Source organism: Eptatretus burgeri, chromosome 15 (assembly GCF_056783735.1).
Source record: "Eptatretus burgeri isolate ZD-2024b chromosome 15, Ebu_testis_v1, whole genome shotgun sequence".
Lineage (NCBI taxonomy): Eukaryota > Metazoa > Chordata > Myxini > Myxiniformes > Myxinidae > Eptatretus > Eptatretus burgeri.
Genome location: NC_140975.1, coordinates 36,413,904 through 36,440,363, shown reverse-complemented (window position 1 = coordinate 36,440,363; position 26,460 = coordinate 36,413,904). Strand labels below are relative to the sequence as shown.

Here is a 26,460-nt window from a genome sequence, read left to right as displayed (position 1 = left end):
TCTCTCAAACTCTCTCTCTCTCTCTCTCTCAAACTCTCTCTCTCTCTCTCTCTCAAGCTCTCTCTCTCTCTCTCTCAAACTCTCTCTCTCTCTCTCTCAAACTCTCTCTCTCTCTCTCTCAAACTCTCTCTCTCTCTCTCAAACTCTCTCTCTCTCTCTCAATCTCTCTCTCTCTCTCTCTCCCTCTCTCTCTCTCTCTCTCTCTCTCTCTCAAACTCTCTCTCTCTCTCTCTCAAACTCTCTCTCTCTCTCTCAAACTCTCTCTCTCTCTCTCTCAAACTCTCTCTCTCTCTCTCTCAAACTCTCTCTCTCTCAAACTCTGTTGTGGTAAATGCAGCATGTCCTTCGACCCTTGAAAATCTTAGTCTCACCCTTACCTGTCATTCCGCAATGATTGTCATATGAACCCTCCTATGTGTTTCCATGGTCATCCACTGGGAGAGATTTAGTCTCTTGAACCTCTAGGCCTCGCCATCCGCTATGACCTGTTCTTGGGCGACCACAGACCAAAATTGGCCTCAAAAGCTCGCTACAAATTGGGCATTCTCCATCGATCCAAGTCTTTCCCTGGAAAGCCAGCTACTCTCAGTCTACAAGACCTTTGTCGATGGCTCCAAACAGTACTGTTCTCTTCTATGAGTTGGTGATCCAGCATCACATCCATCTCTCTTGTATTCTGTGGACTCTAAAGCCCTCCAAATTATTGAAATCTCCCGTGATGAGGCCGAAGCACAACGTCTGTTGCTCTCACATCGCAGGCAGGCTCTGTTTTCAACCATCTTTTCTCCAAATTGTTCCATTTGCTCTCTCAGGAATCACACCCTCCCCGGCAAATGCAAATTTTTTTCCAGTAACCCTCTTCTGGTTAAACTTCCAAAATCCAGGCTGACCTCACACCTCAACTCTTTTTTTTCCTCACTTCTCCCATCTATGGAACCACCTTCCAGAACGTGTTCTGTTTCACTCTTCCCTTCAGGACTTTTAGCAAGCAGTGCACCACCATCACTTATCATTCCCAATTCGAATTCATGATCTTTATTACCCTCGTTCATGTTTCCTGACTCAGCCATTTTACTTCCTAGTTTCATTTTCCTCCCCTCCTCCCTTTCCTCTTTTTCCTTTTCATTCATTCTCTTAATATTTGTCCCACTGTCAGTTCTGCTGTGCTCTTCCATGAGCCTCACTCCTGTAAAGAAAAAAATATTTCCCTGAAATCAGAAGTTCTTTGTCTACGTCTACTACTACTACTACTACTACTACTACTACTACTACTACTGCCACTACTACAACTACATCTACTAGCTGTTTACCTCCATCTGACTACCACTACAACTACACTACTTCCTTAACGGCCACAATTATTCCCAACTTCTTGGGGTATCAGCCTGGAAACGTTTTTCCCCATGTCTCTCATCAACCGGTTCACCATGCCCGCCATTAGACTGAAGGTGATTTATGAAGGAATTTGTATTTTGTTCAGCATACCAGCTACAACTCACCTGCTCTTCATAAAAGACACTGGAGGATATTTAACATCCATCATCTCAGGCTAGCACACAGGCGGGGCACTCGGCTGAACATTGGGGTGGGGGTGGGGGGGGCGACGTTGAAGCCTCACCCTTCGTGCAAGACACCAGGGTGACAGTTTATCGCTGGGTCGAGATTCAAAGGCGGGAGGGAGTACATACCTCGAAGCTATTCTGACAGCCCGTCCCAGAAATCAAAGTGTTTTCCGAAGCTAAAGCAATGGGGTTTTTACTAACGTTGTAGTTTGTACCATCCTGGGGTTAATTACAAGACTCTAAAACATTCAGATATGTCAGGCTTGCAAAAAGGTCGATCCCTGTGGGCAACAAACAAATAAATGATGTATTTTTGGTTTGCGGTAAAAGTTGCGTTCATTGACCGCAAAGTAATCTGCTGGGTATATGTATGTATATATGTATGTATATGCAATTGTGCATATATATATATATATATATATATATATATATATATATATATATATATATATATATATATATATATATAATATAGTGCAAATTCTGAAAGTAAGTTTTCATCACGTTTTGTATGTTGGAGTAATTGTTGAAAGCAAATCATTGTTTTTATTGTTATGATATTTGTTTTGTTTTCTATAATGACTAGCATGTCTATCTTGATTGCCGGAGAGCACGGTAGATCACGTACAATACGAAGGTCGAATTTGTACACAGGACATGCATCAAGGACAAATACATTATTGAGATGGAGAGAGAGAGACAGAGTGTGTGTGTGTGGGGGGGAGACTCTGAAATCCCTCTTGCCGCAGCCTCATGATGATTATGCTTCGTTGTTATCCGGATCCAATATATGCTGTTATTAAAGTGTGCATATGTTTGTTTGTGGACAGGTTTAGACATTATTGAATGTCTGGTCATCATGCCTTGGTGCCATATTTCAATTCATTGCATTGTCCATTGCCTTCCAAGCTGTAAAAGCATATCGATTCACCTTTTCAAATAATTAACTCCTATTCGGATTTGGGAATGTGTGGGGGTGGTGTTGTGAGGCACTGAAGGGCAAGCTGGGAGGTGGTTGGATGTGGTTTGCATCGATTGTACGAATGGTTTTAAAGGTGCAAGTATTGATTTTTAAAATGGTAAATGTGGCACCAGCAAAAGGCATGCGGGAATTGTTCCCAGTATGCCTTTTGTACCCTTTGTTTCTTTACTCGCATCCTTTCCTCTGCAAGGATCTTCGACTAACCCTCTCCTTGCAAGATTCCTTTACTCCTTTTGGTGTCATTTTTTGGCTTTCTTTTTTTCAAAACCTGCTGCTTGTCACCACTTGGTCCCATTCGCATCGCACCAGCTTCCAGCAAAACGCTGTCATTTTTCCACCCATTTGCTGGCATCGCTTTGATGTGAATGGTGGCTAAAACTAAAGTTTTGCAAGGTTATTACCTCCACCACTGAAGGTGAAGGAGAATAACCTTTCTGTTTGTCTGTTCGTCTGTCTGTCTGTGTGCACAATATCTCAAAAAGTTGTCTGGATCCGGATGAAATTTGATGGGCAGGTTGGGTGCGTGACAAGGACGAATTAATTTGATTTTGGTGAAGATCCGAATCCGGATCTGGATGTGAGATTTATTTAATTTTTGAAGTGATTCTTCACCATTGAGAGGAAGAGCCAAAAACGATTATATAGCACAATATTTCAAAAACGCATTGGGCTTGATATGTTCTTGTGCCTTAGGCATTACGTGGCGGAGGTATGCGCTCTACTGAGTGCCCTTCTAGTTGTTATTTTTTGATTTCCACCTTCAGCTGTCTGAGACCTGCTTTGTTTAAAGGTTCCGATCCACATCGTTTTCTTGTTGTGATACATTTACAGGCTGCATATATTTGATGTTTTGCCTGTGAGCACATTTCATCACAGCCATGCTGTCTTTTCTTGATTTGTCAACCACATTGCTTTTTTTTCCACTGAACATTGGGCTTGTTGTTTTTATGCCTTCTCAGTCAAAGGCATCAGAGCCATTGTGTTTTTGGAATGTCTGTCCGTGCGTGCGGAGCAGATTTTCATTAACGCTATAACTTGTGAACCGCTGAAGGGATTTTGACCAAACCTGGTGGAAGTATGTACTCTGATGCAAAGATGAACTGATTCAATTTTGGGTCAAAAGTCAAAGGTCCTGTGATCTTTTCCTGTCGATGATAAAAATGGAGGTGACTATGAATAGGAGATTCAGATGTTGACATGGATCTGTGAGTGGAAGAATGCTATGAACTACAAGATGACAAGGTCAAGGGTCATGAGGCCTTTGTTTTATTTATTTATGACCTTTAATTGAGATCAAACGTAGCAGTGCATTGACATTTAACGCAGACAGAGCCATATCCATTAACTCATTCACATCAAATTCCGATTCTAAGAAATTCTTTTTCGTTATTTTTTTTTCTTCTACTTCTTAGGTCATCGCAGTTTTCTGGAAATTTTTAGTGCTGGTACCCGATGGGTTTACTTTTCTTAACTGTAACGCTTCAAAAATTATTAGAATTAAAAACCATGTTCAGTTCTTTGTTTATTACTTAAAAATTAATATATAATCGCATCAACATGAAATGAAAAAAAAAAATTCTGATTCTGTTGACCTTTAAATTGGTTCATCACGATGGCTTGTACGAGACCTTGATTCTTCCTTGTATGACAACCACATGTGCAAGTCTTTATGAAATCGGATTAAAACCCGAATAGTAAAATTTTTTTTACATTGGCTAACTTAAATTTGCCTTAAATTTTACTGAACTTAAATGTCCACATTCCCTAGCTGACCCCACAAGAAGGTGGAAATAATAGGGGTTGTGAAAAAAAAGAAGAAGAAGAGTAAGTAGGAGCAGTAGTAATCATAAGTTTGGCAATCAATTTCTCAATTTGATTTATTCTACGCTGTTGATTATATGGTGAAGAAGTTAAGTTTATGTTGGTTATTTTTCAGCATAATAATACAAGGAAATACAGGTGCTTTTACTTTTTCAACATAACCGCAAACTTTTTTTGTGAAGCTCGATTACCGGGGCACAATGTTTTTCTATTCCAGAGAGAGATTTTCAGATTTTAACATCACAACCAAAATTTCCGTTTATTCGCAGCTAAAGCATGGCGTTCCTCGAGATGCAGCTCTCCCTGCTCCAGAATGGCCGCATTTGATATCAAATGCAAAGTAGATGATTCACTATTAAACCTGCTACCAACATTACCTGCAAATCTGCCCTTATTAAAAACACCACTATACACTACTTGGGAATCTGCATCTGCATATCACTAAATGAGTCAAAAGTAAAAACAGGGTTTTGTTTGAGTAACTTTTCAAATACCTGCACAGTGAGAGTTTCCATGTGATTCTTCAGCTACAAATAAAGGTAATGATGTTAACATTTCCCCTCATCAATTGTCACGAATCAATAAACAATATTTCACAAATGAAAGTACAGTACTTCAGTTTTGTTGATGTGTGGTGAAAAAACTGATGTGTGAAAAATCATTTATTTATTTTCAATGCTTCACTCTGCTATAGGATTCCATGTTGATCTTCGGAAGACCATTGGGGTAAAGTATGTTACTCCAAATAACATTTGAATTTCAATACTTTTTGTCCTACCATCCATCCGAAGGTGAATAAACACAAACAACTTTCAGATTTCTGAATTTCATTGTTGTACTGTTGGATACAATCAACTGAATTTCCTTTGTGGCATTTTTGGAACATTGGGGCTCCAATGCCATGTAACCCAAAGTGTTTCCCCCAGCTTCGTCGGAGCCCTCAAGTTGCAGTAGAGACTGGGCTGATAGAAAACATGTCATTGAGTAAAACAGTTAAAACTAGAGGGGGAGCACTCAGTAGAGTGCAAAACCTCTGCCGCCAATACTGCTGGTCACTTAAGTGAACCTGATATCCTATTCATTGTAGGTCAAAACGGATCAGACTCTACTGAACCACGATTGATTAAACTAAACTAGATCGACGCGCATGTAGAAATGCCAAAAAAAATCGAAATTTTTTTGAAAGAAAAGGTGCAAAATTTCTCTTTTTCTTTTTTTTCCTCTAACAATTTTTTGGGGGTTGGAAATCACTTAAAACATGTAGAAATGCAAAAAAAAAAAATTCAAATATTTTTCAAATAAAATCGAAATTTTTTTGAAAAAAACATGCAAAATTATTTTTTCTCTAACATTTTTTTTTGTTTGGAAATTACTTAAAACATGTAGAAATGCATAAACAAAAATTCAAATATTTTTTTCAAAATGGCCACCATAGCGGCCATATTGGACTTTGGACCAGGTCCAAAATCTAATGGCATGATCCTTGGACCATACCTAATCCCCCCACCAAGTTTCGTCGAAATCCGTCCAGGAGTTTTTCCGTAATACTGTTCACAAACAAACAAACAGACAGGGGTGAAAACAGTAACCTCCGTCCATCTTCGATGGTGGAGGTTAACTGGAGGGGGAGCACTCGGGAGAGTGCAAAACCTCCGCCGCCAATAGGTTAACTGGAGGGGTAGCGCTCGGGAGAGTGCAAAACCTCCGCCGCCAATACTGCTGGGTCACTCAAGTGAACCTTATATCTTATTCATTAAATATGATGTCAACAGTGCTGACAGTTATAGTTCTTTTCTCCAACTTTTTTTTTTGGGGGGGGGGGGTTGGAAATCACTTAAAACATGTAGAAATGCAGAAAAAAGAAATCTAAATTTTGTTGAAAAAAAGTTGCAAAAATTTTTTTTCTCCAATTTTTTTTTGGGGGGGGGGTTGGAAATCACTTAAAACATGAAGAAATGCAAAAAAAAATTCTCTTTTTTGGGGGGGGGTAACAATTTTTTTGGGGGGGGGTTGGAAATCACTAAAAACATGTAGAAATGTAAAAAAAAACTTTTTTCTCTAACAAATTTTTTTTGGGGGGGGGACCAAGTCCAAAATCTAATGGCATGATTCTTGGACCATACCTAACCCCCCCCCCGCCAAGTTTCGTCGAAATCCGTCAAGGAGTTTTTCCGTAATACTGTTCACAAACAAACAAATGGGTGAAAATTAACCTCTGATCTTCGATGGCGGAGGTTAACTAGAAGGGCACTCGGTAGAACGCATACTTCCGCCAGGCTGAACGGTTTACGTTTTGTATCCCTCTGGTAGACCGGATTATGGATCCACACTTGAACCAGAATAGATTTTAATCGAATCGACTTGTTCTTGTCATCACCTCACCAAATCATCCACCTAGTTTTGTCATAACTCGTCCACAACTTTCTGAGATATTGTGCTACATATCGATTTTAGACCCATCATTCAATGGTGAAGAATGACTTTAAAAATTCTCAAATCCTGATCCGGATCTTCGCCAAAATCTAATCATTTCTTCCTTGTCGCACACCAAACCTCTCCACCAAATTTCATCCAAATCTATGCACAACTTTTTGAGATATCCTGTTCACAGACAGACAGATACGGGTGAAAACATAACCTCTGTCTATCTTCAGTGGCAGAGGTAATCATGAATCGAAAACTGGTTTCAAAAACTACTTCCAAATATTTGCTTTGTGTTTAGCACACCGATGAAATTTAAATATCTTGTTTTTAAACCATTCTTCCCATGGTTTTTGAGTAATGAGTGAGAGTGACATCTGCGAATGATGTAGGGCATACAGGAGAATGCCAAAGGGCACATTTGGGTGGGATGTTAACATTGTGGTGGAGCTGGATGACAGATTGAAAGGCCATCACACAAGCAACGGAACAGTTAGATTTGGGGTATCGACAAACTGTTGATGAAAATGATAAAATGTTTTGTGTGCACATAAATATATCTTGTTGTACTTTTCGTGTGTTAAAACAAAAAAATGGACTTAACGCATGCAATTTCAGACAAGAGTGAGAAAATTTGGAGTTGGAGAAGGAGGTTGGGTGTGGAGTGGGTGGTGGATGGAAGTGGTCTCTTTAACTTATTCCAGTTGTCTAAAGGAGTGAAGCATTTCCTTGCTATACAATCTGTTTCTCACCGTGCTTGCTTTGTGATCCGATGTACCATACTCTGTGTACAGAGCATTGGTTCTGCCAAAGCAGTTTGTGGCCAAATGTCATGAGAGGCGGTTTGTCATCTCTCTCCGAGCAGTCGTCAGTACAGGAATTTGTAATTTGTTCATAGTGTCGGCGATAGCTTGCCTACTCTTTGCGAACGATATAGTGGGATCTTTAACGTCCACCAACTAATGCCAGACGGGCTTACTTGGATGCATGCTTGCTTTATACTTGCACGAAAACATTTTGCAGCTTACTTGGAATTATTTGCCATGAAAGTTTTTATTTGATTTTTTGTCCTTTCATTACAAAACAGCCTGTTTGTGTTAGAGCTTGCTTTGCTTTATCTTGCGTTGTACTTGTGAATGGATTGGTTTGAGAACAACTAGTGTGAAGGTGTTCCAGGGAGAATGAGTCTGTAAATGGTGGGGGTGGTGGTGGTGTCTAGTTTTCAGGGTTTCCTGATTGACCTTTATTCATGGGGCCTTTATGCAGATTACCTTTTTAAAAACAAGGATAAGTACCACTTCAAAGGCAGACCGGATACTTCATTGTCTTTGTTGCAGCATCTGTTTTCCTCCCAACACAGGAAAGGCATCCGTAATGCTACAACAATTTCTTAAACGCACTGTTGTGGATTTCAAGGGTTAATTTGGAATCGGTTGTTTTGCTCTGCAGTCCTGGCTTCATGTGGCTGCATGCAATGTGTTTACTTATTTGCCTGTGTGCTTGTTTTCAACAAACGTATTGTAGATAAGGGTATTTCACAGTAATGTACAAAATAGGTTTAATTTCAAGCAGCTTCAAATATATCATGGAGAACAATACGACTACGTATGCAGGGATGGCATGGGGAAAAATGGCCACTGCATCAAATGTGTACAAAATGATGCTCTGAAAAGTCTGCTGTAGAGTGGAGTCATGAGCCATACCTTTTAATTCTTGAATGTTTCATAACTACCAAGATGGATAAAAAGGCCAGAATAAATCACTGGAGTATCAAATCGGGTGATCGCGAAACCGACAAATTGTACTTCTTTCTTTTGTTCTTTCTTTCTTTCTTTCTTTCTTTCTTTTCAGCCAGACCAGCCCAATAATGGCTGAAGCAAAAATTACTATTATTCTATTGTGAGGAAGCGAAATTGTCTCTGGGGTATTGCATTCATACCATAACATTTTCAAAGAAATCAAACTTGTTTGGCAATGGGCAGTTCGCTTAACCGTTGAATGGCATTTACCCATGCGCAGACTGAGAAACTCTGCCATAATCTGCTGTGGATTGCAAAGTAACTGCAGTATGCATAATTTACGAAGGAAAAGGCCCTAGAATAAACAGAACTATTATTCTCTCCCACCCCCCCCAAGAAAAATAAATAAATAAACAAAACAACACAAACAATTCACAAAAAAACATTTCAGGAAGGAATCCACCAAAACAACCAAAGCAGGAATGACACCACAATCCTTTTACAGATTGCCATCATGATATATATTGACATTTTTTCATCTCAATCCCACAATAAATGTAATATACAATTACACCAACCCACACAACTAATCTACAACTCCCTCCCACATGGACCTCTTCATACGATTGTTACCGTACTATTGCAATAGTCACCTATAACAAAAAGTCAAATATATATAATATATATATATATATATATATATATATATATATATATATATATATATATATATATATATATATATATTGTTACGAATCTTCCGCCCGCCCGGCGTGCAAACGACTGCTTTAGCCAATGGCAGCCGCACGCCCACCGGACGAGCAATTCAGTCGTGACTTCCCGGAACAATGCAGAGTACCAGTCACGGGTGTGGCTTCAACGCACACCATGGCCCAGTCCGTATTCTACCCATGCGTGACAGGGTCAATCGCCGAATATCGATATACCTAAGTATTCGCGCGGGTAACCTACCGAGGGACCGTACCTCGGCAAAGGCCTGTTTGGACATGAACCGCTCAAGCGGTTCGTTCCGTTCTGGGATAACCGAGCGGGTATTATCGCCAGACCCGATTCTATTATCAGTATTCAAAAACCAACTAGTATTACGAAAAACACTAAGGCACTTCAATGGGGGGAAAAAGGACACGACAAATGGGTTAACATTCACACAAGCACATTTATTTTACACGTAAACAGGGATGCACGTATGCGGGTATGCAATCAATGTGGGAAGGGGATAAGACACGAGCAAGGCAAAAACACTACAACCGACTATGGTTATTAGTCGGTTGTATCATTTACTTAACAACAGTTCTACTTGAAAGACTCGGCGCTACAACATTCACTCAAAAGAAAAGCAAAGAAAAGACCCCCTCACAGACAAGGAAGTCAGACTGGGCCCGTGGGCCTTTATAACGTGGGGCTTTGGTGACCGAAAGGGCCCCACGAGACCGTTGAAGGTTACCTGCACCCTCGTGGTGCCTTGATGGGGCGAGTCGCGACGTCCCGTCGCCGCGGTTGAGCTCGGGCCTTGCCAAGCGGCAGGCGAGCTCTCTCCGGCTCTCCCCACACGCACGCGCAGGTTCGCGCGACACAGCAGGGCTGCGCCTCCAGCCCGCGTCTCCTTCACGACGCCCGGACCTCCACCGACTCACCGCTCCAAGCTCCCAACTCGGACACGAGCCCAGATCTCCGGCAGCAGCAGCACAGCTCCTTACACTGCGTCCAGCAGCAGCAAAACCACACCAGTAACGACAGCAACCCCAGCAGCAACTCCAGAGAGAGAGAGAGAGAGAGAGAGAGTTTGAGAGAGAGAGAGAGAGAGAGAGAGAGAGAGAGAGAGAGAGAGAGAGAGAGAGAGAGAGAGTTAGAGAGAGAGAGAGAGAGAGAGAGAGAGAGAGAGAGAGAGAGAGAGAGAGAGAGAGAGAGAGAGAGAGAGAGAGAGAGAGAGAGAGAGAGAGAGAGAGAGAGAGAGAGAGAGAGAGAGAGAGAGAGAGAGAGAGAGAGAGAGAGAGAGAGAGAGAGCGCGCTCCGTGCGCCTTTTTATTACCCACGCTCCGCCCCTCCGCTCTTGCCCCGCCCTCCTTCCAGAACATGTGGGAAACTTCCAGAACAAAGGGGGGAACTTCTCGAAGGAAGCGTTTTCCCGCCAAATTAGGGACGCGCACCGCCGCGGTAGTTCTCTTTGTCCCTTGCAGGGTGAAATTCACGTGGCGACGCCATTCGTCCGGGGGAGGGGGAAACGGGGGCCGCCTGTTTTCCCTCGACGAAGGCCAGGCCTCTGGCAACCGTGTGCCGAGGTGGAAACGCGGTGGTGTGGTTATGAGGGTTGAGGTGATCGTGTTTGTTGTAATTGGTGGGGCTTTGTGGTTAGGGTGGTTGTGTGAAGCGGTTCGTCCAAAATAACGATAGTAAAGAATAACGGCTAACTCAAAGATCACAGCCCTGTCGACACGAATAAATGCCATTATACAACGGTGGGGAAATCTAACTGAACACGGACTTATCGATATAACTGAACAAAGGACCTTTATGGTGTTCTGCGAATTTCCATGGCCGTAACAATATATATATATATATATATATATATATATATATATATATATATATATATATATATATATATATATATATATATATATATATATATATATCCAGTAAAACAGGTTTAGGATACAAGCAGCACACCAGAGGTTGACAAAAGATATAAAACCAAGAGCGTAGAAGCTGTGTTACTCACCTCATGAAGGATATTGACTGAGGAAGATGGGATAGTATATGTCTGTGGCTGTGCAAATCAAGGACATTGGCTTAAATTGGACTCAGCCATGAAAGTCACCACGTCATGGAGGAAACTACTATATACTGTATTTGGACACCTCAACTAATGCTGTTTTGCATCCTCTCCATACATGGTCATCATACATCTCCATTTCACATCATCTCCAGCCTTCTCCAGCCAACCTGATATTGTAGGTAACGAGCAATCTGGGATATTGTCAGCTATCACTACTGCACACTTTTCCATAACTTCAATGGTTGCAACTACTCACTCCAAAGTCGAAGATGTAATTGTCAACCCGATCAAATCCTGCGAGGTAATTGCTATCAGTTTGATCCCACTTACAGAAGAAGCAGACCAAAATGTAGCAAATCACAACAATGTAGACTACATCAATACCGTTCCATTTATCACAGATGACAGTACAGCCTACAAACAAAAAAAATATGAGCTGATCTGAAAATTGAAGCGAGAAAAATCCGGTGGAGAGCTATTGACTGGACACTAAGAATGACTGAAAAATATGTCAATAATATACAAATCACCAAAACGGTGAAATGAACAGACGCTCTATATTCAGAAAAGAAGTTATTATCATGGAGCTGATTGTACAGGGTGATTTTTTTTTTCTTTCTTTCTTTTTTTTTCTTTTATTTGAGAATCCTAAATAATTCCAATACATGAAAAACTATATCTGTTAGCAACCTAATATTTTGCGTAAATGTAGCCTAATGTTACAGAAAGATGCACAAAGAGCTCACTGTTCATATTCCAGTGCAAGGAAGGCGGTCAAGACACTCAAACTTTATCCCTACAAAATTAATCAGTTTATTGGAGCCAGATAAAGAGAAACATGTAGCTTACTGTGAGTGGTTCCAGAGGATGGTAAGACAACAAGACAATGTTTTGGATGTTGTGTTTTTTTTTTACAGACGAAGCATGATTTCATCTTTCTGGGCATGTAAATTCACAAAACACTTGTTTATAGATAAGTGAACAACCTTATGCAATGCATGAAAGGCCATTGCATTCCGCAAAAATTGGTGTTTTGTGTTCTGTAAGTCGGCAATGAATTATTGGCGCAATTTTCTTCGCAGAAACAGGAAACTCATAACATTACATCAATATAAAGTTATTTGGCCACCTTACAGAGACAAAATCGAACAAGGATGGTTTCTGCAAGATCGTGCCACGAGTTGCATTTCGCGATACAGCATGTACAAACGTAGGCTACTCTTTGGTGACCACTTAGTGTCAAGTCAGTGTGGCCATCTCGATCACCAGATTTCTTTTTGTGGGGAGATTTGAAAGATATAGTGTACGCAACAAATCCATGCACCCTTGGTGAATCAAAAGCAATAATCAGTGACGCAATCAGCAATATTCCTCAAGAAATACTACACTCTGTGTCGGAGAGCATGCTGCGAAGAATGAATTTGTGCCTGTAACATGGTGATGGACACTTTCAGCACTTCATTTAAGGAACTCAATTGTGTGGATCATGTTCGGAGAGGAGATTGGGACTATACTCTGTGTAGAGCGTTGGTGCTGCTTAAGCAGTCTCCTTGGCAATTGGGCACAATCCTGGACAGGTCGCCACTCTGACACCGTATACCAGCATGCTGCCACTCATTTTGCCAACCTCGGAAGGATGACAGACCGAGTTAACCCCACCTGGTATAAATTCAACAGCTGAGCAGGGTTTGAACTCAGGGCCTGAGGATCCAAAGCCCACCACCCTAACCATTAAGCCAACACCAGGCATGATTATGTTAGGTCTTTCTGTAACATTTGGTTACATTTACACAAAATAATTAGGTTCCTAGCTGATATAGTTTTTAGTGTCTGGGAATTATTTCGGGTTCTCAAATAAAAAAAAAACATCCTGTACCAGGAGAGGAGGAGAATCTGACAAATGCATACTACAGGAAAAAGCTCAAATATCAAGACTTACTTTCCTATTAAAGTGGGCAACAAATGCCTAACTGCTCGAGGCATTCCCAATGGAAAGAGAAAAGCCATTATGTATTTGGCATCAAAAACGTAAATGAGTATTTACGGATGCATGATGTATCCTATTGGCATATCATTAACATGGCATATCATCCTATTAGCATGAAGACAGCATATCATTAACATGGCTCAACAGGTCACATGAAGGAATTGAAGAATACTAATCGCCCATTATCATCCCTGAAAATCTTGTATATTCAGATTCAAGACCCTTTCCAGTCTTTTGGGGGCATCCATGAATTAGTCATGGCCAAAAATATTGGCACCCTCGCACTTTTTTCAAATAATGCACAATTTCTTCCAGAAAATTGTTGGAATTCAAAAAAAATCTTTTGGTATCCACATATGTATTTCTTTGGTTTGCAGTGGAAAAGAAGAAAAAAAGCTGAAAATTTTATTAAATCTGAGCTTATTCCACACAGAAATCCTAAAATGGCCCGGACAATATTATACGATACCTTTTAGAAGTTGTTAGAAATATTAGAATTCCATGCAGGTGATTCTCCTTTTCTTTGGAATTGAACTCGCCTATGATGAGTTGTTGGTACCTGTAATATAAAAATCACTCATTCAACCAGTTTGAATAGAGAAAAGTTGTCATTCTGCTGTTTTGTGTCACTGTGTGAACTGCAATGAGAATGGAGAAAAGAAAGAAAACCAGAGAATTGTCTGAGGAGGTCAGACACAAGATTGTAGCCAAGCATGGACAATCTCAAGGCAACAAGTTCATTTCCAGAGACCTTTAAGTTCCTGTGTCCACCGTACGTAATGTTATCAGGAAGTTTAAGGCCCATGACACTGTAGCCAACCTCCCTTGACATGGCCACAAGAGAAAACTTGATTGAAGATTGAAGTGAAGGATTGTTTGAATGGTGGAGAAAGCATCTCCATCAACTGCCAAACAGATTCAAGCTGACCTTCAGACACAAGGTACGACAGTTTCAACTTGCACCATCCGTCGTACCTTGTGGGCCACTGGGCCACTCAAGAACATTTGTTTTCTTTTTATTCAGCCACTCCAGTGTGGCTTTATCTTTGTGCTTCGGATACCAAAATATTTTTTAACTTCAACAATTTTCTGGAAGAAATTGTGCATTTTTTGAAAAAGGTATGGGGTGGATGCCAATATTTTTGGCCACGACTGCATATAAATTTGCATATTCCCATTTTCCTCGTCATGTCTTTTGACTCGCTTGATTTGTTCCGTTTATGGTAGTGACTTGTCGACCCTCTTCCCTGTACTTTTCTTTTCAAATATACCTCTTTTAATGGGTAAGAAAGCGTGTTTCAGCCATCTGCTTTCCATGTGTGTTTGCCGTCAATTTTGGCTCATTTGGGTTACCTAAGGTTCCGGTAAAGTAGAGTAATACTGAATGCAGTGCCATACAAGACCATTTTGACCATTCCTCAGAACGAATGGTCCCGGTTCTGAGGAATACTGTATTAACGGGTACTCGGACACGACAACTTATATATTGTATTTACTTTTGCTTTCTCAAGGATTGTTTTTACTTTTCAGCTTGTTTTACAATTTATTATTCATCTTTTGAACAGTGTAGATTTCAAATACAATTCTGTTTCCAGGGACAAAGAAGAATTAGAGAGGAGAGGTGAAGAAGAGCAGTTGATGGATGAAAAGAAAAAGAAAAAAGACGATAAAAAAAAGGAGGCTTTGCTTAAGAAGGTACTTCTTCCGAATCTACAGGTAGTTTTAAAAATGTTAGCACCCCAATCGATGAAAATCGATCTGAATCTTGTTAAGACGCATGAATAAACATATACCCTGATTCATATTTTTTTTTCCTGGTTTTGTTTACTCGTTTTTATTTCAACAGCTAAAACTGTCATCTGTTTGTTTTTTTTGTTTTCCTAGGCCACCGAACAAAAGCCAAAAGGTAAGCACTTATTGCTTTTAAATGCTGATCTAAACATCATTTGTGTTTGCCTGTCACTTGTACTCTAACTTATGTGATGTTAACTCGCTCATCACAATGTGCTATGTTTTGCGAAGAAAGCCCAGATTGATGGATGAAACCCATGCGATTCTGCTTTCGATATAATTGAACGTTCCTTTAATCACAGCAGTAAATTTGTTGTAGTTCGTGTGTTCTCCCCCTCTTTCTTCTGTTCCTGCAAAAAAAAAAATCAAGATACTCATCAGTTTGGCTGTGAATGGCACATGTACCCTCCTTGTCAATGTTTTAGTCTTCTTTTTTTTTTTTTTTGCAAATTCACAGCAGAATTCTCTTTAAATTTAATGCAAAATAACCTTTGTGACCATCTGAAGCCATCATGTGCCTATGCCTTGTCACTTGGCAGGGTAGAGCTTGCATGTTGTGTATTGTCTCCTGGTGGAGTAGGAAGTGGTACATAATTTCTACTTCTGGCTTGCCACCATTGCTGCTCACGATTGAGAAAAACGTAGCATTGCGCGCAGCAAATGTTTCTTTTGTTGCGAGCATTCACTGCCGAGAATTCCCCTGGGCCGAATGCTCAAGTCCAGGCATGATTTCCGTCATTGCTAGTTGCACCCGCCGACGGTTCAAAATTGTTCTTATGTGAGGTATTATAGTCGAGGCATATGGTATTATAGTCGAGGCATATGCTTCTTATGGTATTGTAGTTCTTATGTGAGGTATATTCGGCAATTGTTCTTCATAGTCGAGGCGAAAGTAACGGAAGGTCTGCTGCTTTCCAATTCGTCCGGATGTTCCATCAGTGGGTTTTTCTCCTTTCCCAATCTTTTCCTTCTCTCAATGTGAGGAAGTGTGTGTGTTTAAAAAAGAAAAAGAAAAGTCTTTAATTACGCTTTTGAAGTTTAGTCCACAATCAATTTCAGGTTGTTGAAAAGATGGAATGGTGGGTTTCTGCAAACAGTATAATGGTGTTTTTGTTGGTGATAATCTTTTTGCTTTAGCATTATCTGCTTGCACAATGAGGTGATGGATTTGCTCTGTCAACACCAAATTTAGCCATTGCTTGTTTGGCTAGCTTCTTTGAACAACTTCAATTCATCATACAGTGACCTGCAAAAGTATTCACCCCCTACCAATGGTATACCATATTTAGATGAATTTCAAATCATGTGGAAATTTTTTTCCAAATGAACTTTTTCTTTCATAACTGGAGAGATCAAACGAGACGGTGTTATAATTGAAGGAGGTTTCATGTCAGGAATACCTGCAAAACGCATGTACAAATAAAAATTCACTGGTTGTAAAAGTATTTAGCCCCTTAGGTCAGTACTTGGTAGAAGCACCTTTTGCAGCAATGACTGCAACGAGTGTTTTTAGGTAAGTTTCTCGCAGCTTTGTGCAGTGAGATGGTGAAATATTTTCCCATTCTTTATGTAACAATTTTTCTAGTTCTGCCAAGTTTAAAGGGGATCGTCGATGGACTGCAATCTTCACGTGTCGCCATAAATGTTCATTTGGGTTCAAGTCAGGACTTTGACTAGGACACTCAAAAACATTTATTTTCTTCCCATTCAGTCACTCCAGTGTGGCTCTATCTTTGTGCTTCAGATCCTTGTCCTGCTGAAATGTGAATCTCCTACCCAGTTTCAGATTCATAGCTGACTCAGATTCATAGCTATTCATCAAGGATTCTCCTGTACTTTTCACCGTCCATTGTCCCGTCTATCCTGACAAGCTTTTCTCGTCCCTGCTGATGAAAAGCAGCCCCATGACGTGATGCTTCCACTACCATGCTCGACAGTCGGGATCGTGCTGACTGGGTGATGTGCAGTGTTAGGTTTGCACCAGACTCAACGCTTTGAATTTAGACCAAAAAGTTCAATATTTGTCTCATTTGACCACAAAACTTTTCTCCACATACCTACAGTATCATTAAGACGCTTTTTTACAAACTCCATATGAGCTTTTAGATGTCTTTTTCAGTAATGGCTTCTTTCTTTTTCAATAATACAAAAAGCCAGTAATGGTGTTTTGTTGTACATTCTGTGTGTTCGCTCTCATACGAGCCTCAACATTGTTTCCAAAAAAATCCAAAAGAAAACAAGGTGAAACCAATTACACTTATTTTGTAAATGTTCAAACAAATAATATGCTCCTCAAGTGATTTCGGGTTTATTCGGCAATCATGTGACTACTTACTGTATACAATTAAGAATCATCTGATTTTTCTCTATTTATCCAACTTGCTTCACCTTTTATCGGCATTTTTTTCACTTTTATCACTTTGGACTAGTCCCTGAAAACCCATGTATTAAATAAGCTCAGGTGGCCTCAAAATATGAAATCTTTGGTGGGGGGTGGATACTTTTGCAGGCCACTATAAATGTATCTTTATTCTCATCCTGGAAAGTTTTATTTTTATATTTTTGACATGTTTTTTTTTTAAATCGACCTCTTCATAGTGCAAAGTTTCTATTCTCCCTTCTTCTTGTCCCAAAACTTTTAACAATGATTTTGGTTATTTTGGAACATTACTTCAAGTATATTAAACTGTATACACTTTTGAAAACCTGTTCACATGTATTTTAGTATATCTCTGTATTATGCAAACACCTGCAAAACATCTGATAGCAATTTGCAGTTCAGACTTCAGACTATCCTCTTAGATATTTTTTGTATTGCCATGTTTCCCTTTTATGAGATATGGATGTTGAATTTTAATTTTACTCATAATATAGCTGCATTTCATTTTTGTGTCTTCTTGTATCTCTAATTTAATTGCAGAAATGTTGCTTGCAAACACTTTTACTGATCTTGCTTCCCTTATTTTACTGTCTCCTTCATTTTTAACAACACTCTTATCGACGTAATTGTCTTGGAAGTGCCAGAGCCTACCAAATCCGGTCCTGGCCCGCCACAGCCATCAATCCCTGGCGCTCCGAGCACAACTGCTGGTTGCGGCGTGGCCAGCAATGGTGGTAGCAAGCGTAGTGGAGCCGCAAACGGAGGTTGTGGTGGCCAGGGGCAAGCCTTACCGCCACAAGCACAGCTCTCAGCCACTCTGGGTCAGCAGGGCCCCACCGCAGGTGGGCGCTACCCCCCTCGTGAAGTTCCACCCCGTTTTCGGCAGCAGGAGCAGAAGCAGCTGTTGAAACGGGGGCACCTGTTGTCAGGAATCACACCACAGGTGAGTTTACAGCCGAGCAAGTCAAATTTGTCGTTCAATGAAACTCATGTGGTCTGATCCTTGTTTTATTGAAAAAATCTGCATATGGAAAGTATTTTGCACATGTACATCGTTGAGATTTAGTTTGAGTGCTCATAAAATACCTGTTTTTAGGTTGTGCAAGTTAAAACTTAAACAGAGGTGTGCGTGCGTGCGTGCGTGCGTGCGTGCGTGCATATAATATGGTGGTGGTGGTCGTATGGCAGCTTAGCTGCTGGGGTAGCTATCATTTCTTGAAGCGCGACTGTGTCGCTGATGCAGTGCCCCTCGACCAGTACACACACTGGAAATGGTACTCATTTCCATGACCTCAGTAGGATGACGGGCTGAGTCAACCCCCTGGTGTATTAATTCAGCGGCTGACAGGGCTTGAACTCGGGACCCTAGGATCCCAAGCCGCCACCCGAACCACTGAGCCAACACCAGGCTCGCATGCATATATGAGTGATCAAATCTGCTTGTTCTTGTCACCTAACCAACTCATTATGCCTGGTGTTTGCTTAACGGTTGGAGTGGTTGGTTTGGAATCCGAGAATCCTGAGTTCAAATCCCACTTGGCTATTTAATTAATACCAGGTGGGGTTAACTTGGCCTGTCATCCTTCCGAGGTCGGCAAAATGAAATGCTGAGTTGGCCTGTTTATGGCACCATTTTAACTTGGGGCTCATAATGTGAAGAAACCTGGTTCAAATACCTTGTACCATTATATATATATATATATATATATATATATATATATATATATATATATATATATATATATATATATATATATATATATATATATTGTTGCGAATTCGCGCCCGCCGGCGTGCGATCAGCCGCTTGACTCGAATGGCGGCCGCCTCGCCCACCGGAACGGACAATTCTGTCGTGACCCTCTCGGAACAACGCCGGGAGCTAGTCACGGGTGGGGGTTTAACCCCACCACGACCGTGCCAATTGCCCACCCGCGCAGGATAGCGTTGCTCGCCAAATTCGATCTACCTAAGTACCTGCACGGATGGTTGACCGGGTGATCGTACCTCGCCACAGGCCGACTCCGGACACGAACCGCTTAAGCGGTCCGTTCCATGCTATCGGGATAACCGAGCGGTGTTATCGTCGGCCTCGATGGTTCCGATTAATTATCGGGCGTATTAAGCCCACGACGAACCCTTTACATGAAGCAGGAGGGAGGGTCAATAAAGAAAAGATGAAGCGAAATGGGAAAACAGTTCACACAATGCACATTTATTACGCGACACACGGAAAGCACACATATACAGCCAAACAGGAAAAATGCACCTATAGCAGTGAAAACAAAAGAAACAATGATGCAGAGTTACTACCGACTATGCGCACACACGGCAACACTTATACAGTTCTACTTTACAAGACACGGCGCCAACCCACATTTACTCAAAAGCAAAGGAAAGAAGCCACCCTCATAGACAAGGGGGCAGACGGGCCTGTAGGCCAATATGTGCGCGGGACCTGAAGGAGCGGCCAGGTCCGTGAGACCGGGTGGGTCCTACCCGCGTCCTCGTGACGCGTTGGCGGACGAGCCGCAGACGTGGCCGCGTGGTTGTGCCCCGACTCCGTGCTCCTTCGCGAGTTTCGTTGGCACGACGTTTGGAGTGGGGGTCGGAACAGGGCCCCCTTTGTTGCACTATCTCAGCGCGGGGGAAAAGGGGGAATTGTTGATGCTCTGGGGGAGGGAGAATGGCTGGCAGGCTTAGGTCCCGCGACGAGCGATCTCCCACCGCGACCTCGTCGCCGACCACCGTCCTTCTCGCCTCGGATCCGAGCTCCTTGTCCTCTTCCCCCAACTCTCCTCAGCCGACTGCAGAACCCAACTCGGTGCCTTCGCCACCCAACTCCACTCTCTGCCACACTCTGCTGCTGCCACACTCTGCTGCTGCCACACTCTGCTCGATGACTCTCTTACCAAAACTCTCTCTCTCTCTGCCACCAAGACTGACTCTGCCACCAAAACTGACTCTGCCACGATTCGCCTTGCGCTCGGCGTTTTATAGGCCGGCAGGAGAACCAATATGCAAATTTCCGGATCAGGATGAGCTCGGGGGTGGAGCCACGCTCGCCCATTGGACGGAGGAAAAGTGGGTGTGAACCTCCCGTGATCCTAGAATTTGCATATTTCGTTTTCACACAGACTCGCCTGGAGGCGGGGCCACGCCGCTCCGTGCTTGCTGATTGGACGGATCAGAAGTGGGCGTGTAGCATTCTTGATCCGAATTTTCCCTCGGAAAGGCCGCTATTTGCACTCGCGGCTCGGTGCGTATTTTGAACGAGCCCAAGACAGCCCGACGCTCAGTGTTCACAGGTGGTGCGGGAATGGCCGTAGAAGGAGAGAGGTGAGGGTGGTGGAGGGTTTTTGGTGGTGGTTTGATGGTTATGGCGGTTGAGACGTGGTTGGTTCAAAATAAAGATAGAACAAAAAAACGCCTAACTCAAAGCGTCGCAGCCCGAATGAATCACATAAAATCCCTCCAGACAACCGGTTTGGGGCTAACTACACATGTACTTCGAGTTATCTCACCTACGGGACCTGAATGGTGGTTTGCAAATTTCCACAGCCATAACAATATATATATATATATATATATATATATATATATATATATATATATATATATATATATATATATATATATATATATATATATATATATATATATATATATATATATATATATATATATATATACAGTGGGGAGAACAAGTATTTGATACACTGCCGATTTTGCAGGTTTTCCCACTTACAAAGCACCGAGAGGTCTGTAATTTTTTTATCATAGGTACACTTCAACTGTGAAAGACGGAATCTTAAACAAAAATACTGAAAATCACATTGTATGATTTTTAAAAATAATTAATTTGAATTTTATTGCATGAAATAAGTATTTGATCACCTACCAACCAGTAAAAATTCTGGCTCTCACAGACCTGTTAGTTTTGTCTTTAAGAAGCCCTCCCATTCTCCACTCATTACCTGTATTAACTGCACCAGTTTGAACTCTTTATCTGCATAAAAGACAGCTGTCCACACTCAATCAATCAGACTCCAACCTCTCCAAAATGGCCAAGACCAGAGAGCTGTCTAAGGACATCAGGGACAAAATTGTAGACTTGGACAAGGCTGGGATGGGCTACAGGACAATAGGCAAGCAGTTTCGTGAGAAGGCAACAACTGTTTGCACAATTATTAGAAAATGGAAGAAGTTCAAGATAACAGTCATTCTCCCTCAGTCTGGGGCTCCATGCAAGATCTCACCTCGTGGAGCCTCAATGATCATGAGAGATCAGCCCAGAACGACATGCCAGGACCTGGTCAATGACCTGAAGAGAGCTGGGACCACAGTATCAAAGAAAACCATAATTAACACACTATGCCGTCATGGATTAAAATCCTGCAGCGCACGCAAAGTCCCTCTACTCTCGCCAGCGCATGTCCAGGCCCGTCTGAAGTTTGCCAATGACCATCTGGATGATCCAGAGGAGGAATGGGAGAAGGTCATGTGGTCTGATGAGACCAACATAGAGCTTTTTTGGTTTAAACTCCACTCGCCATGTTTGGAGGAAGAAGAAGGATGAGTACAACCCCAAGAACACCATCCCAACCGTGAAGCATGGCGGTGGAAACATCATTCTTTGGGGATGCTTTTCTGCAAAGGGCACAGGATGACTGCACCATGTTGAGGGAAGGATGGATGGGGCCATGTATCGCGAGATCTTGGCCAACAACCTCCTTCCCTGAACAAGAGCATTGAAGATGGGGCGTGGCTGGGTCTTCCAGCATGATAACGACCCGAAACACACAGCCAGGGCAACTAAGGAGTGGCTCCGTAAGAAGCATCTCAAGGTCCTGGAGTGGCCGAACCAGTCTCCAGACCTGAACCCAATAGAAAATCTTTGATGGAAGCTGAAAGTCTGTGTTGCCCAGTGACAGCCCCGAAACCTGAAGGATCTGGAGAAGATCTGTATGGAGGAGTGGACCAAAATCCCTGCTGCAGTCTGTGCAAACCTGGTTAAGAACTACAGGAAACGTCTGATCTCTGTAATTGCAAACAAAGGTTTCTGTACCAAATATTAAGTTCTGTTTTTCTGATGTATCAAATACTTATTTCATGCAATAAAATGCAAATTAATTATTTAAAAATCGTACAATGTGATTTTCAGGATTTTTGTTTTAGATTCCATCTTTCACAGTTGAAGTGTACCTATGATGAAAACTACAGACCTCTACGTGCTTTGTCAGTGGGAAAACCTGCAAAATCGGCAGTGTATCAAATACTTGTTCTCCCCACTGTATATATATATATATATATATATATATATATATATATATATATATATATATATATATATATATATATATATATATATATATATATATATATATATATATATATATGTAAACCACCGTTCAAAAGTTTTAGAACACCCCCATTTTTCCAGTTTTTACTGAAATTTACGCAGTTCAAGTCCAGTGAATAACCTGAAATGGAACAAAGCTAAGCGGTAAACTGCCAGAAGTTTAAAAAAAAAAAGTTTAGGTCACCAAAAACTGAAAAATAATGTAAATTTCAGAGTTGTTTAAAAATGGCCCTTTTCAGGGAACAAGTAATGGGTTAGCAACTGTAGCTGTTCTGCAGCAATGGAAGTAAATTAAGCCTTGAAAGTTGATGCAAAGAATTCCTGCAGGTGTCCCAACTTTTGTTGATTAGTTAAAAACCCTCTGTCTTTATAAAAGTAGTGTTGTGACAGACTGTGTTGCTTCACCCTCTTAAGCATTCACCCTCTTAAGCATTTGGACAATATTGCATTGCAGGAAGTAGGAGTATATTGCTATCATCATGGCGAGAAAAAGACAATTAACAAAGGAAGACAGACAGACCATTATCTATCGAAATACTGTATTCCTAAAACTATCATCTTGTATGTATGTATGTATGTATGTATATATTGTTAAGGATTCAGCGGTGACGGGATTCTCACCCGACTCTTGACAGCCAAATGTTGAAGATTCGGCGTCACTTAACATCACCGCCGTCTCCGGGGTTATAACGCCGGCTGGCTCGGCACAGGTCTCGGGTTACGCGCCTCAGCTCACGATACCAAAATATACCTGTGCTTGCCAGTTGGGGAAATAGACCCCGGCTACAGACTGGATTTGTCAGATACCGAGCGCAGTCTGCCAGTCCGAAGCCCGTTTGGGTTCTCTATCCAAATCGAGCGGATCGTTCCTTGGCGCGGCACAAATAAATTCAAGGCGGCAAATCTCGCATAACACAGCCAGATTTATTGGGGACAATCGGGGAACACAACACAAGCAAAGCATTCACGACAATGTTATAATTAATCTATAATCCGTTCTTAACTAGGGAGCTACGGATTACGGGTTTTGAAGGGAACCCTAGCGAGATAAACCTTAGACAACATGCAGAGAAGACATACAGACAACATGCAGACAAGACACAGAGTACTTGGTGATGCCCCATGGACGAGAGGAAAAGTGTCAAAGGCACGAATGCGGCTCGTGACAAGCCGATGTCAATGGATTCGGGCGCCCAAACTCAAACACACCACGTGGCAAAATGGCGGCGTCGTCCTCCTTTTGTCGCACCGCCCATGCACGCCCTCAGCGCGTTCAGCCCCCGTAAGGTCGACGGCACAAGAGCGGAAGGTCCACGGCGTGCTCCAGCTGGCTTTTCACAAGGTCCAGCATGCGAATCCTGGCCTGGCCTGCTCACCAGATCAGGCTAAATCGGGGTGTTGGGCTCCGCAGGCAGATCGACAAACGTGTCGAGCCGTGAGCAAAGACAGTCAGAGGCTCCGTCACTGGACTCCGTATGAACCTGTCGAGGACCTCCTCATGAAAGTCAATCGCCGACTCCCCTCATGCAGTTCCTCCTGCCTCTTTCTCGAAGCAGATCGCAGACTCGACCCCAGCAGCCTCTCTTGCCTCTTTCACGAAGCAGATCGCAGACAGACACAGCCGTCTCTTACACAGCCGATCGCGACTCCCACTCGTCGTTTCTCTCTAGCAGAAGGCAGACTGACCTCATCCAATTCCTCCTGCCTTTCGGAGTGGCCTTTTCATGAGAGCCGATCGCAAAAAACCCTCATGCAGTTCCTCCTACTGCCGATCGCCCGACTCGAAGCTCAGGCAGATCCACACCGCCTTTCCGGCGCTCGCTCTCCTCGAAGCTGACTGCTACTCTCAGAGCGCTGGGCGGGGACTGTTGTCCGGAGAGGGGAAGGAAGTACACCACCACTGGTACACCACCACTGCACGAACAATGAACAGCCTGCTACATCTCCCGACATACATGTAATGTCCAATTACCGAACAACCTGGCATAACATGCATTTAATGGGGGGTCTGGGCTAATCCTATGTTTAATAACACATTAAGGGCCATTTCTGCACAATATATATATATATATATATATATATATATATATATATATATATATATATATATATATACATATATACATATATATACATATATATACATATATACATATATATACATATATATACATATATACATATATATACATATATACATATATATATATATATATATATATATATATATATATATATATATATATATACATATATATATATATATATATATATATACATATATATATATATATATATATATACATATATATATATATATACATATATACATATATATATATATATATATATATATATATATATACATATATATATATATATATATATATACATATATATATATATATATATATATATATATATATATATATATATATATATATATATATATATATATACATATACATATATATATATATATATATATATATATATATATATATACATATACATATATATATATATATATATATATATATATATATATATATATATATATGTGTGTGTGTTCCCGAAATACAGACAAAACAGTACACAATAGCGCAAAAAATTTCGGGCCACCTTACTCACCATTCTCCTGCCGTGTGCGGTATCAAGATTCATTCAAATCGCGCAACGAAAAAATTTAATAATCAATTCCCGATTCAGTCAAGTACTCCAAGGGGATATTTGATCAATGCAAATAAAATTGTGTTTAGAAGATTACACACAATAATTTCTTCGACTTTCTTTTCTCCGTTTTTTTTTTTTTCACATTGACGTGCAATATCAAGGTTTGTTCAAATCGGGCAACAATATTTAAAAATCAACTTTGGAGGAAGGAGGCAGCTTTGTGGATGTGACCGGGGGGGGGGGGACTTTGAGAAGGGTGAGTGAGGGGGGTGAATGGTGGGAGAAGGGTGAGTAGGATGAGTTGAGGGAGAAAGTTGAAGGGAGAGTTTTTGAGAAAGGTGAAAGGGAGGCTTAGAGGGAGAAGAGATGGTTGCTTTGAGAGGGAGGGGTGAGTTGGCACTGAAGTTGGAAAAAAAGAATGGTTGAAGGAAAGCGAACACTCCTAACAAACTGTTCTTTTTAAATTTTTAGATCAGAGATGTGATTCAAGACATTTCTTGATGGATGCAATTAAGAGAATGGAGAGAAGAAATGCTATAACAGTTGGATTTTTTTTAGGCAATGTATGAGGGAAAAGTCGAATTTGGAACAGTCTGTTGAGAGTGAAGAAAAGCAGTGCATTATGATACAGTAATGAGTACCACACATGTGAAAGAGGAGGATGAAGCATTATACGAGATCATTTTTTGATCCTCGTGGAGGATCTCTAAGTCTTACTCACGTTGTTGTTCTTCTGCTTCTTCTTGTGGACTTTTTTGTTTCACAGCCTACAGTTTTCATCAAAACTTCCTGAAACTTGGCATATATATGTAAAAATACCCTGCACAGACAGTAACCATTTCCGATTTTGAAAATTCCTCCTAGAAAAAAAGTTATGACGTCAAAATATCTCCGCTAATGGAAATCGCCTAAAAAATTATCTCCGAAACTAGGCAGGCTTTTTGA

At 41.3% G+C, this 26,460-nt stretch overlaps 1 protein-coding gene across 14 annotated transcripts in view; it reads left to right on the top strand.

Annotated features, from left to right (window-relative positions):
• The window catches only part of LOC147011933 (trinucleotide repeat-containing gene 6C protein-like), a 356,840-nt gene that overhangs the window by 223,439 nt on the left and 106,941 nt on the right, over positions 1–26,460 (top strand). For 9 of the 14 annotated variants that reach the window (XM_085857643.1, XM_085857641.1, XM_085857647.1 and 6 more), the window contains 3 exons: positions 14,905–15,025; positions 15,194–15,215; positions 18,119–18,423. In XM_085857643.1, the coding sequence (XP_085713769.1) occupies positions 14,905–15,025; positions 15,194–15,215; positions 18,119–18,423 (448 nt within the window). The remainder of the gene's footprint in view (positions 1–14,904; positions 15,026–15,193; positions 15,216–18,118; positions 18,424–26,460) is intronic. The other 5 variants (XM_085857642.1, XM_085857650.1, XM_085857649.1 and 2 more) reach the window with 1 other exon arrangement.